The sequence below is a fragment of the Sciurus vulgaris genome (genome assembly GCF_902686455.1).
Source record: "Sciurus vulgaris genome assembly, chromosome: 19".
In the NCBI taxonomy this organism is placed as follows: domain Eukaryota; kingdom Metazoa; phylum Chordata; class Mammalia; order Rodentia; family Sciuridae; genus Sciurus; species Sciurus vulgaris.
The window spans coordinates 19,223,239-19,237,659 of record NC_136480.1 but is presented as its reverse complement, the minus strand read 5'-3'; the positions used below and the strand labels follow the sequence as shown (position 1 = coordinate 19,237,659).

General features: G+C 41.9%; 1 protein-coding gene across 1 annotated transcript in view; it reads right to left on the bottom strand.

Annotated features, from left to right (window-relative positions):
- The window catches only part of LOC306650327 (contactin-3-like), a 346,287-nt gene that overhangs the window by 67,560 nt on the left and 264,306 nt on the right, over positions 1 to 14,421 (bottom strand). The window contains 3 exon segments of the mRNA XM_079122220.1: positions 11,254 to 11,404; positions 12,938 to 13,067; positions 13,965 to 14,101. Coding sequence (XP_078978346.1) covers positions 11,254 to 11,404; positions 12,938 to 13,067; positions 13,965 to 14,101 — 418 coding nt within the window.

Here is a 14,421-nt window from a genome sequence, read left to right as displayed (position 1 = left end):
CATTCATCTATCAATGGGTTAAACCTCTGATGAGATCAGGTGATTCAATCACCCGAAGTCTGAATGTCGCTGCACTGAGACAAAGCCTTCACCATTCTTGGGGAATACTTCATAACCAAGCCATCTTGATTTTGCTCCACTAAGAAGTCCAATAGTAGCTAGGTGCAACAGCCCACACCTGTAATCCCAGATACTTGGGAGGCTGAAGCAGGAGAATCATAATTTCTAAATTAGCCTGGGCAAATTAATGGGACCGAGTCTCAAAACAGAATTTTAAAAAGTGGGTTTTGGTGATGTGCTCAGTAATAAATGCTTGCCTAGCATGTATGAGACCCTGGGTTCAATCTTCAGTACTTAAAAAAGTCCATCAGCAGATGAACACATTACCCTTACAAAAGAAGAAAATCCTCTCATTTGCAACAACATGGATAAACCTTAAGGGCCTAGAGTCATCTTTTAATCGGATTCTGTTACTCTTGCTCAAATGACTTCATATTCCATTCAAAATAAAATCCAACATTTTTTGCCAAGACTTCAATGATGTATCTCTGGAATTTAATGTTTTCTTACTGTTGTATAATGTTTTATTAATGTTTTATATTTAGTGAAATAGTCCTGACACAGAAAGACAAATATTGCATGATCTTGCTTACATGTGGAATTTTTAAGTCAGACTCATAAAAGCAGAGAGAAGACAGTGGTTTCCAGAGGCTGAAGAGTGGGCAAAATGGGGAAATATTAGTTAAAGAGTATAAAGTTTCAGTTCTGTGGTATGAATAAGTTCTGAAAGTCTAATGTGCAGCATGGTGATTATATTTAATAACTTTCTGCTGTACATTTCAAATTTGTAAGAGAGTTGTTCTTAACTGTTCTCATATGCACTAAAAATGGTACTTATGTGGAGTGATGGATATGTTAATTAGCTTGATAGCAGCAGTCATTTCCCAGTGTGTGTCAAAACATTACCTTGTATTCTTTAAACATATACAACCTTTACCTGTCAAGTATACCTCAGCAAAGACTGTGGGAGGGAGGAAGGAGAGCCCAGCTCCTTTCCCTTTGATCTTTGGAACCAATGGAATGCAGGGAAATGGCACTGTGTCTTGGGAGCTGCCATAGTTTGGATGGTAAGGGTCCATCTAAAGGCCATATGGGATCAGCTTGCTCCCCAGCGTGGTGCTACTGGGAGTTGGTAGAACCTGTAGGAGGTGGAGCCTTGTGGGAGGTCTTTTGGTAGAGAAGGACAGTCTTTAAAGGGGTTGTAGGACCCTACTCTCTTTCCCTCTTTGCGTCTTGACTCTAAGGTGAGTGGTTTTGCTTCAAACATGCTGCCATCATGGTTTGCTGCCTCACCAAAGGTCTAAAACAATGGGTGATGATTCACAGAAACTTCTAAAACTGTAGGAGAAAATGAACTTTTCTCTTTACAGGCTGATCATCTCAGGTGTTTGTTACAGTAATAAGAAATTAACTCAGGGGCCTAAGTGAGTCAGCTTCCACCTAGCTAGTCTGAGTCCTCACTTTTCATGCCTTTGGCTGCTCTAAGGAATACTTCTGGCTCCCCAGGAGGGCACCCCTTTGGCAGGAAGCCCACAATAGCTGTGTATAGGGAAAATAAGGAGAAGTCTTGGGACAGCAGGAGGAAAGAGGAAGGCACGGCATCTTCTGGCTTCTCTTGCTCCAGCACCTCAGATAGCCTGAGCAGGCACTGTCCACACAACTGCAATTTTCCTGGATTTCTGACCCATGTAAACTGTGACAGAAAATAAAATGACTGTTGCTACATCATTAAGGATTATTTGTTATGCAGCAATTGTTAATGGGAACAGTAGATGCTAAATAAATACTTGGTGAGTAAATGAAGGTTGACATGAACAAATATGTATGGAGAAGTTGGGGCACGAGGATGGATAAGGTGAGGGCCCTGCCAGGATCCAGGTGAGACTGCTTTCTGTAGGGCTGCCAGTTCCCTGGGTTGACAGATATGACAGACATGAGGGAATCACCCTGGCAAAACAGAAAGAGCAGTCAGTGCTTCAGGAGGGGTGCTCTTGGCAGGTAAGACTGAGAGAGATCTTGAGACACGAACTGGGGTTTTCTAGGTTGAGAAGGAAACAGATTCCAGCCAGAGGAAACTGTAGAGCATATGTGAAGAATGTAAAGGGAAATCTGCTTCTTCTCCTTTAAAAGGCAATGGTATGTGCTCTATCATCCTCTATCCTGATAGCATCAAAAAGTCAGTATGCTTAGTTCAAGGGGAAGCTCCTGTTTATTCCTATTGCTAACTTGTTAGCAGAAAAAATGCAAAAGTGGTAGCAATGATATTTGTTTATAGAATGCATTAATACATATACATGTACGTATATATTTAATTTTGAGAGCAGAAATAAGGAGAATGGTTTAGACAGTGGGCAAGTGCACATGGGTTTTGGGGTCTGGGTGACTAAAGGAATGTGCATGGGAAGATCCTCTGAATAAATAAAACATTTAAGTTGGTCATGAGTATCAATTAATTTACCCAGTTCCTACAACAAACTGGATTGAAGTGTATTCTGATAGTCTCATTCAGGTTCATTAATCAGCTTTCCCTTATCAAAACTGAAATACTGACAGAGTTTCCAACTTTTATAATCCATAAAAAAAATCTGAAATCTCAATTTAAAAGATACTTGGTCATCTGCAAAGTTTAGTTGATACACTTTCAAAGACCATTTGTCAGTGATGTCTTTAAAATAATATCTACATGGAATTCATTTACTTAAGAAGATTTGAAAAATATAAAAGAGGTGATTGCTCCCAAAGAGAAAGGCACGTGCTTTCCTTTCTGTTCAGCCAAGTCTGTGACTCTGAAGGGGCCTGATGCTGTGAAAAAAATCAAAGAGCTTTAAAAAAATAGTATCAGTGGCACTGGTACTTATTTCTGAGGACCTACATGGAAGCTGGGGACTTTACAAACATTATTGTTATCTCTGCAACTAAATTTCACTGAGAGGAAGAAATGGGGCGGGGACAGTACTGCATAATTTGTCCAAATGAACCCATGTGTTTCTCCGCTTGTCAGATACAACAAATCTCTTTAGACCACCTCTTGCCAAGAGCATGTGCCAAGAAAGTGGCACCAACGGGCTTACTAACCCTGCAAGTCAAGGATTTTTAAATAAGGAAACCAAGACTCAGGGGTTTTTTAACTTGTCTAAACCACACAGGCTGGTAAATGGCAGACCCAGATGTGACCCATGTCTTCATGATTTTGTGCGTTGCTTCTTTTACCTGCTAAAGTTAAATAAAGAAGCAAATGAATCTTAATATTTAACTTCATCTGACACAGTGAATAATATGAAAAGCAATTAGTATACTGCATGCCAATTAGGCATGAATGATTCATGTAAATAATGATTCAGACACACTGAACTTCAGCTCTCCTGCAGTTAGTGGGGCAGCTGTGTAGGTATGTGCTGAGGTGGTGAATGGGCATGTGGAGAGAAGGTGATCCCACAGAATGCCTTCTGTGAGCCCAGCTCACACCAAACCCTTGGACGACGAAGGCCTCGTGTGTCTGCACTCTTAGTCTCCTCATGGGGAATGGGAGTTACGAGGCTAATGTGCAGCCTCACAAAAGCATGGGTGACACGGAGGTGCAGGTGGGGAGATCCGAACAGGAAGGAGGCTCTTCTCCCCGCTCTGAGGCTTTTGCATACATCTGCCCTAGAATCTCAATTGTCCCTGTAAGACACACAATCTTCCTCCAGTATTCACCTTCTTGAAAGGAGAGGGGGGCGTGTCTACTGGGAAGGATCCCGAGTTGGTCTCTCTAGATTTTGTGATCATGAGAGATGATCTTTGTCATCACACAACTGCAATGAAGGCTAGCTAGGTGGTCTTACTCCTTAACTAAGCCATGCTCTCTGTGTAGACGGAGCTCCCCCTCCCCTTCTGCTGTGCTCCCTTCCATGTTGCTTCCTGTGAGATGCCCCTCTCAGAGGGGTGCTCTTCCAAGTCTCAGGGCTGAGACAGAATCTCTTCTCTGTGCCTCTTACTGGTGGAGAAGCACCTGCGTCTTGGACAGGACAGCAGTGTCCAGTGTCCTCAGCCAGTCCTCATTCGTTCATGCTGTCTTGAAGGCAGTTACTAACAGTACCCCTCTTCCCTTTGAAAGTATCCCAGTTTGTAGAACAAATTATTTGGTCACCTTAATCATAAAATCTACGCATCCTGATCAATGGCTTAGTTTCTCACATACCAAACCCCTGGGCTCCTCCAGCGCTCCTGGTATTTCTCATTCCTCTGTGCATTTCTGGTGTGGTCCACAGTCCCCAGCACTACAAGTGAGTGGACAGAATGGAGGCTTCTCCTTCCAAGGAGGGGATAGGAATATCAATGACTGATCAACTAATATAGGGTATCTTAAAGCAGCAGCATGGTACATGGTAGACAAAACCCTCCCCTGCGCGCCAAAGCTCAACAGTTGGAGATTCACTTGGTAAGCATTTGGGAGTACAGGCTCAGCTGAGTGGAGAAGCTCGAGCTCGCTGAGCGCTCACACCTGCCCGAGAGCAGTGCACAAGCAGCACTCCAGATGCGCACTCGGAGGTGAAGGGGAAGGTGACAAAGAGTCAGGTTCTTAGACGAAGGGGTGCGGGAGGCTCACGGGCAGGGAGCAGCAAACTGAAGAACAGGAGGAAAAAGAGACTCCACTGTGATCAGGGGAGACAGGGAACATGAGAGAAGAGGAGGAGGTAGAGACAGAGACTATCTAGTCAGATGGTGGTCAAGGGGCAGTACCAGCTGACTATTGGCTGGAGAGTAACAGACCTCCCAGGAACACATCACCAAAACCTTAAGGTAATGACAGAAATGCCAAGTGGTCCCTGTCATCATCATCCTGGTTCCTGGAAAATGTTTAGATTCTGCTTGTAAGTACCATTGGTAAATTATTCAAGATATCTCAGAGGCACAAGTGACCAGTTGGGAGAGCATCTCTTGAGCTTTTAAACTGCTATATGGAGCTACTCATGGAAGCAGGATGAAATGAATGCAAAATGGCATGTAGGTCAAAACATAATTTATGTACGGTTTTTAAGTCACTCTTTACAGTTCTGTGAGTTCTAACAAACAAAAGCAGTCACGAACACAATTGCCATCACAAGCTTCCTTTCCCTCGAAGCTTCCCCTGCCCCAGAGCCCACCTCTTCACCCACGCCCAGCCTCCAGAAAGCAGCAGTCACTCTTTTCTGTCCCTAAAGCTGAAACTTTTCCAGGACCTTCATATAAATGGAACCAACACCATAAAATAGTCACTGCATTTTAAAGCCAGTTCCAACTATATGCAAAACATGCATTAAGAATTGATTAATATACTTTAAAAATGCTACCTGGATTATGGGTATTCAAATTTACAAAAAAAATTTCACTCTTTCTTTAAAAAGCACATAAATTTCTATAGTATTAAATGCTGCACAGAACATCTGAAACAATTTTAATGTGTTTAATTAGATGTAATGGGCCATTCTTTGACTTTCATTTGAACTGAGGCTATTGCAATAAAATATTTACTATTCTAAGCAATAACATCCAAATGAAAGCCCTCATTTTTTAAAAATAATTGGCTAATGCGTTTTAAGTACCTCTAAGTGGCAGAGAAAAGCTAAACATTCTCTAAAATATGCCAACTGGCTATTTCTTCTCCCAAGTCAGGGCTATTCATATTCCCAAGAGTCTTTTTCAATTTTACTTTCCTTTAAGGAGACAAAAGATCCAATTTTAATTTGACTCTATTTTGAAAACACACAAATTCAAGTGAATAAGTAAAAGGAGTTGCATTAAAACAGTAACACCTGGTGAAATACTATTAGAGATTCAGAAGGGCAGACATTTTTTGTTTATTCAGAAAAATGCTTCCTACAGGGAGGGAAAAAATGCAGTAATTTAACCCAATAATGGGGGATGCAAATATAAAACAAAAAAAAAATCCAAAAATGATATTTGTTGAATCCTGACTGCTAGAATTTTCAGATTATTAAACTGACCTTTATTTATTAAATCAATTACTAACTGAGCTTGTAGAAACAGGTCTCTCTAGTTAAAACCTGAGTGTGCACAGTTTCAGGGGTAAAATGCATTCCTAGAGCCACTTGATGACGTCTACCTTCCAACACAACTATGTCCAGGTCTCCATGCGCACGAAGTCTGCAGTTCTGACTCCCACGTTCCACAGTCTCAAGGCCCCCCTCTTGCGGAGGCACGGTAGGTATGGTATGTGTGTTGTGGATGGCAGTGCCCTTTCAACATGCACTTTAAAAGTCAACCAGCCCCCAAAGGAGCTCAGCATATTTGACCTCACTCCTTCCCTTCTGGGGAGGTTCCTGGTCACAGTGTGGGTCCACCACAATGCCTGATGCCCGAGCTGGAAATCCAGGATTCACCCCCAGGCCTAGCTTCCTTCGGAATCCAATCAACACCTAGATCCTATAGCGTTATGCTCTTTCAGACTCCTAGAGACTGCTCTCCATGCTCACCTCCGTTTCTTTAGCTCTGTCTCGTGTGCACACTGGTACATGGTTGCTAACTGGGGTTCTTATCACCAGGCTTCTGCCTGCTCCCATCCACTTACTGCTGCTCTGGTCCTCTTTCTCAAACATAAATCTGATCTGATAAGCCTGCTACTTTGATTTTATTCTGCTGATTTTATTCTATGCCTGGCCTTTGCGCTTTGCTATTTCTTCAGCCTGGAGCATTCTCCTGCACTCTAGCATCTTTCCAGTCTTTCTGTAGATGCTCTGTTCTCCAGAATGCTTGAGCAGATCCTTGCCTTGGAGCAAGAGCCTTCTTGGGCAATTCCTGAATATCCAGAACCTTGCCAACTGAATTTTACTGTACCTGTCCTGTGCTACCTGGCTGTATACTGAGAAGCTGCGAACAGTGGTGTGGCCTTCTCTGATAGAAAACAAATACCTAGTGCCTGGCCCATAAAGAAGGTACTCAAGGAATTTCCAAATGAATGCATGGGAACATAATTCAAAGAGCTCAGGACTGACTGTTTGCACTGTAGGCCCTGGTGTCTGTTCAGAACAGCTTCTCCAGACCTGACAGGCAGGAATCCTTGCGCAACCTAACCCATGCTCTCCATGCTCCAGAGTAACGGCCCTCGTTTCTGCAAATTGAATTCAGGTAATTTAAGTGACTCACTGCCTTAGATCCAATTATCATGGCTGACATAATTTCAAAGTTGTTGTTGTGCTGACATAAAAACTTTAAAAACAGGTAGATTATAGTCATTCAAATGTATTATGTGACTTATATCATGTTTATTAATTATATAGAATAAATATTTATAATTACATAATTCATAAAAATATATAAATATATAGGTTATATATATATTTATGTTTTACATTTCTTAAAAAGAGGCATAATGTTAAAGGTTTTTTGTTTGGTTCATGACAGTTTTCCATAGCATTGGGGTTCATTTTGACACTGTCATAAAGCATGGGGTATGATTTGCTTCGCTTCAGTCCCCAGTGCGTCCCCTTCCCTCCCCTCCTCCCTCCCCTCTTCCCCTTCCTTTCCTCCATTGGCCTTCCTGCGAGGTACTTTAGTTTTTTAATTAGTGCATTATGGATATAAATACAGGAGGCGTTCCTTGAGGCATGTTCATATAGGTACACCGGAGCATTTGATCAGATTCATTCCACGGTTCTCGGCTTCCCTGTCCTTCTTTCCACCCACTCAATCCCTTTCCTCTACTCCACTGATCTCCCATCTATTTTTGTGGGACTCCCCCTCACCAAAAAGGAAATATTTAAACTTTGTTTTTTTTAATCTGACTTAAGCTTTGAGTATTCTATGTATACTAGAATATTTACTTAATAGAAATGTATTTTTCTGTCAATAGCCACTTGGCTATACTGGGGAAAGATTTCCTATTTATCATGTATTTCTTATTCATTGACAAATTCAAGTTTACCCATCCAAATCATTAACTAATGAGAAAAAAATCAAATGAATTTCAAATCTTGTCATAAATAACCCATCAAAACTTTCACCTTCCTTTCTATTCTCAAATGCATCAATGAATTCATTTGTCCCCCAAATGAGACTTGAATCGGCATTTATAAGTTGGAGCAGCCCGCGACTGAACCACCACAGCAAATCTACCATTACATGAGCTTCCCCGATTTGGCTGAAGCCTGTAGTCCAAGTCAAGAAGGAAGGACTCGGGACTTCCATGCCAAGTGATGGCTAAGTGACAGCTGCAGCCTACTCTGATTTCCCATGAACTTGGAGAAGAGTCAGATCTGCAGTTGTTCTGCAATTGCTTTTAGCAGCCCTCTCCCTGAGCATCAGGGCCCTGGCTCATCAATGTTTTTGCTGTCCAAAGAGAGTGACAAATTCAAACCTCAGTCCCGGGAAGAACTGCAGCACTCTGGACCCTCCCCTTAAACACATTCCTTATTCTTAACTTTTCATCTGTATCTGAAAATCTCCTTACAATGTGCAGCAGAGATGCTAGAAAACAGAATGCTGAGTGGAGTGACAGTCAGCCTGGAAGGGGCAGAGAACTATGTTGTTAGCAGGGGACACTGCTGGAGTGGCAAGCACTTCCCCTTTCTCCTAGAAAATGCACTCCCAGTTCTGTACTGGGTGATTTCCTTCCAGGAAAAAAGAAGAGTCTATACTTCCCAGCTTCTCTTACTGTTCAGTACAGCCCAGGAACTAATTTACTAATTTATGATCACTAAGGCACAAGGGAAAATGTTAAATGGGATTTTGGGGAAGTCCTTTACAATGGAGAAAGTATACCCCTATGTCTATTGTCCTCCCTGTTTTTGCCTGGGATGTCACTGGGAGTTTGGAGCTCAGGCAGCCTACTTGGTTCATGAGGGAGGATGGTGGCAGAGCACGAGGGCAAAGTGCCTGCTGCCTGAGTTGAGGCAGACTTGGTATCTGTCTTCAGAGACCAACCAGCCCTGAACACCCACCACCACTCAGGAAGCTCCTGTTCAGCTTTACTACTTTCAACACTGAATGTGTGACATAACCTCATCCTTAATGATCAAAGTATCTGCAAACACCATTATGCTAAATGTTTATGTTATAACAAGCAGGTGGGCTCAGAATTATCAGTTATGTTTAACAGGTGAAAGGACTAAGGTTCAGATGTATCACATAATTGACTTGACACCAAAGTTATACATGTCCAAGTTAGAAATTTCCGTTTAGACTCTGGAACTTACGCTTGTGCCTGCACCATCCCTATACATTGTGGGGGTAAATCTCTCCTTTATGCCTTTAGCTAAATCGCTTAATCTTTTTATTCCCCTTTAAAATTAATATTAAAAGCCTCTGCCTACTCTATATACTACTGTGAGGACAAGTGGCTTTACTGTTGTGTAACCCACGAGTCCTTAGGAAATAATCGGTCTAATGCGTGTATGCAATCAAACTACTAAAATGTCTCCATAAAAGAGTCAGCAATTGTTCAGAAGACTTAACTTCTAGCACAGTCCAAAGGAACTGGTTTATACTGCAAACCTACACTTGTTTAAACCAACTTATAAAATTGAACTCCAAGTCACTTAATTAAAGTCCTGTTCCAGAAATCTCTTCTGTGGGACCCAGCACTTGGCTGGACGGGGTGTATAGACTTGGGTCCCAGTTTTGTGCGGTCCTCCAGTGCTTTCCTTTTAAGGAAAGTGTCTGCTCTCGTGGAGTAGTGGACTGCCCATGCTGGTGAGTACTGACTCAGAAATAGATCTCTGGGCCCATGATCTGAAAGCAGTTCAATGGGGTTGCCTGCATGAGGACTTTGTGATGTTAGAAAAGCAGACCTGTATAAGTCGTCCTCAGATTTCATTCACTCTAGAGTCAAACAAACCCAGACTGTCAGATGACAAGCCTGTGACTTGAGGCAAATCACATAATCCCTCTAAACTTTGCTATTTCTCATTAGTTGCAAGATGTTTCAAGGAGATAATCTGCCTATTAAGTTTTCTATGGCTGGTGTAATTATTTACACCAGCCATAGGAAACTGTGTTGCCTAAATCCAAGCAAGTAAGAATTCTCTCATAGTTCTGGAAGTCAGAAGTCCAGTATAGTGCTCACTGGGCCAATATCAAGGTGTTAGCAGAGCCTAGCTCCTTCTAAAGCCTCTGGAACGTTTTTGCTCAGTGGGACTCTTGTTGGAATCCAGTCCGTGAAGGCCATGGGGCCAAGGTCCTCTTTCCTGTGCCAGTGGCACCTTGTGCAGCTACAAAGCCAGCCACACACACTTTGGTCCTTCCTGTACCTCCAGTCTGCTGGCTGCTCCTTTGATCATTACATCTCCCCGGTCATCCTTCTGCCCTCCTCTTCCTCTTTTAAGGACTCAGGTGAGTTTGGACCCACCCAACTAATTCAAGCTAATCTTTCTATTTTAAAGCTGACTAATTAGCAAAACTGAATTCCACCTTCAACTTCAATTACTTCTACCACTTACTGCAACATAACCACATGGTTTCAGGTTAAGGACATGGGCCCTATGGGGTTATTATTCTGCTACTGCAAGTTCAGAGCACAGTATCTGGCAGAGAGTAAGTATTTAATAAATAGTAATAACAGCGAGGACATATGCTTATTTGGTGCCAGGGATTGATCTCAGCGCTTTATGAATATTTATGCATTCTGTCCATATAATCTTCTCAACATGAGACATAAACTGTCATCATTTCCACTAACAAATAAGGAAATGAGGCCTAGAAAGATGGGGTTGCTTCACTGAACTAGTAAGAGGCAGAATGAAGATGCAAGGCCAGGCCCTGTGGCGCTAGAACTTGTGCTTTTAACTAAGCTCCTTCTACCTCTTCATTTCAATGCTATCACAAACACCAGTAAGCCTTGGCGGAAACTAAATGACCGTGCTCTGCAGGACTCAGCAAGGGGACGGCAGCATGTGCACAGACGTATCTGTGCATGGGTGTCATGTTTTCGTCTGCTCTTCGTTCTGCACGATGCTGCCTTGCTCCCAGAGGAGTGGGGAGAAGCCCCTGCTGCCGGAATGCCTTCTGTGTGGGTAGGCAGGGCCCTGTCTATTTTCAAATCCCACCAACATGCCACTGTCACCACAGGAGTACTGGAGAACAAAACTGCTACTGCACCGCTTCTTGACCACCTGCAGGCCCATGGAATGCTAGGGTGCGGCAGCTCCTGTTGAGGACCTACTGTGACTCCTGAGCACGAGAAGGAAGTCAGCTAGCACTTGTGTGGACAAGAGGTACCTTTCTTGCTCTTGCACCACTGTGTCCCCCTTCTTCCAGAAAGACAGCGCCCTGGGGGAGGCCCTGGGCTTACAGTCCAGGCTCACCAGGCTGCCCACCTGGGCCTGAACCAACTTCTTCATTGGGTTCTTTGAAAAATCCGGAGCAGAGGCTAAAAAGGAGGAAAGAAGAGAGAAAATGAGAATCAGACCATCGATTTAATGAGCACTGGATCATGTTTAACTTCCTGTAAATCAGAAAGGTTGACAGCACAGCCATTTTTAGATTTAACGTGACAGGCAAGATGTTGGTGCTGGATTTATTTGATTTACTCTGTGCCACAGATGGGGTTTCAATGTTAAAAAAGAAATGTGTGCTGTGGTGTTTGGGGCAGGCCCTAAATCTTGAAACAATTACTTTATACAGGAATTTTTAGTGTTGACTGTGAAGACTTAAAATTAGCTCATTGAACTAAAGGAAATCACTTAGTACAGAAAGCTTTTAAAAGTTCATTCCATGAAGACAAGGTCAGGGCTTGTCTCTGCTGACCTCCAGGGCATAGCACTTGGATAACCATTTGTGCAGGGGGCAGTCTTGTGCAGTGCAGGAGCACTGGCAGCCTCTTTGGACTCAATCCACCAAATGCTAATATCACATAAGGGCCCTGTTGCTCCCCCTAGTTACAACAACCAAGAGTATCTCCAGGCATTTCCAAATATACCCTGGAGCAAAACTGCGTTCTATTGAGAGTCACTGAGCTAACCCAATCCAGGGCCTTGTTACCTTCTGGGCACACAGATTGGTCAGCTACAAACAGATGCATAATGACTCAAATTAGGCTACATGAGGCCAATGACATGCAGGGCTATGGCTTCTGCTTAAGCTATTAATAAAGCCATCATTTTTGTACTCTGGACTGACAATGATAATAAACTCAATTTCTTGGGAAACATCCCATCGAACCTAATACCAGTGATGACATTTGCACCCTGGATCAAGTTAGGCTGAAATCTGCAGTCTCCATTTTAATTGCATGAACTGATGAATTCTTTCCTTCCTCCCTCTTTAATTCCTTCCTCCTACGTCCCTTCCTTCTTTCCTTGTCTATTTTATGCTACACTAAAATAGGATAAATAGTCAAATTTTCAATCTTTTGCAATATAAGTGTCCTACTGGAAAACTGCCCTAAACATGATAAAACATTATTTCTCCTCTTATATCTAAAGCGCAACAGCAAAAAAGTAATTCATAATTCAGTTAGTGAAGCCTTGACTAATTAAGACTTCAGTGTGCCCAGTGTTTGATGCTAATAAAGACAAAAGCAACCCCTTTGCAATCAGATAGCACTGATTCAAATGCTGGTATCTGCTCTCATGGCCCATTCACAGCAAAGGCCCAAATCACTTTCACTCTTAGAAGCAATCCCTCATTCACAATACTGGAGCTGGACAAAGACAAGTCCAGCCAACACTTTCTTCCTTCTGTGGATTTACTTCAACTTTTGGTTTTTAATTTTGGCTATCAGTGCTGCTTTTCCTTAGAAATCATTCATATGTATGCTTTGGTTAGAAACCCCCAATAATCATGTTTTTACACTGTGTTACTAGATATTGGAATCTCATATGTAAAGCACATATTTCAGTTTTTGGCAACAAGGGAGGATTTCTTTTAAGAACAATTAAGAGCAGAGAAAAATCAGTCTTACCGACAACCTTGAGTTCGGCACTGGAATATACGAGGCCATGTTTGTTTTCTGCGATACACTGGAACATGCCAGAATCAGTCACATTTAAGTTTGATATTGTAAGGGCACCATTTTCTATCTGTATTCTCTCCTAGACAATAACAAAAATAACTTGTGCATAAGCAAAATTTCAGAAGAAAAATGAGCACTACTCACTACTGTTTCAATCACACATAACACAACCTTTTCCTCAGTGTATTAGGCAGGCTCATCTGAAATTGAACCTTTTCCTTCTTTGAAATGTGAAAGACACATTGGAAATATGAATAAGCATCAAACTCCCCAAAAGTATATTAGTAAAATAAATACTAAATCCAGAGGTAAAATATGTCAGTCTTATTTTTTAACCCATGTTGAAGTTTCAGACTTTAAAAGATACTCCATTCTGTGAACTAGAAAGATTTTCACTACAGTTTTTTAAAAATCTTGTGAGTTGAAAAATTATAAATTCATTGCATTATAAAAAGGGTTTTTGGAAACACACATATTTACCAGGTTTTTTAAAAGAAGTCGAATAATTATGTCTAGAAATGCAAAAGACCATAATTGGCTCAGTACGAGAAAAAAAAGAGCCAAGATTACATAGCTAGAGAGGGAAGGTAAATCATAAAGTAAGTGCTCAGGTAACAGGTTAACCAAGTAATAGATACAATTAAACTCCAGAGGCCATACAAGTTGAGAAAGAGGAAAACATTCTATATTTGAATAAAGAAAGACCTTCTCTAGTTTCAATACCAAAATAATAGTGTATTATTTTATAGACTAGCTTCACAAAACCACAAATCACCCTTAGCCAATAAAAACATGCCAAGTTGCAAATATCTCCTCATTGGCAGACTGGGTACTGGCTGGATTATTATCCCCTGTGTCTCACTCATGAGATAGAAATGAAAAGTGCAAACCACCATTCATTTTGGTAGTGGGAACTAGGGAAAGCACTCAGGTAAGACAGAGCAGGCCAGGGCAGAATGACAGGCCAGCTGCTCACCTCCAGCACCAGGGCATCTCCGTTCTTCAACCACCGGTAGGAGGGCTTGGGCTTTCCACTTGCCCGGCATTCCCAGTAAAGACTGTCCTCCACAGCCATCTCCACATCCTTTATGAGCTGAACCAAATGAGGTTTGGCTGTAAAGAGAAAAAGAAAAGATCTGAACAGTCCAGCAAATAAAAAATAAATGCTTTATCCAGGTAATTATAAATGAATATTGGGCTCCAAGTAACAGATTAAAGTGAGCGGAGAAGTCAGTCATATTTAATTTGCTAAGTCTCTACTGAGCGGCCATATGAAATAGTTCCAGATTTGAAGATAGATACTGTGATCTCTCATTCCCTAAGTCAAATTCCTTATGCTTCCTCTGTTTTCCAAACTGAGATTTGCATGATATTCTTCAGGTATCTATTAATAGAGAGTAACATAGGTAGATAAAGTTGATTTTTTTCAAGTG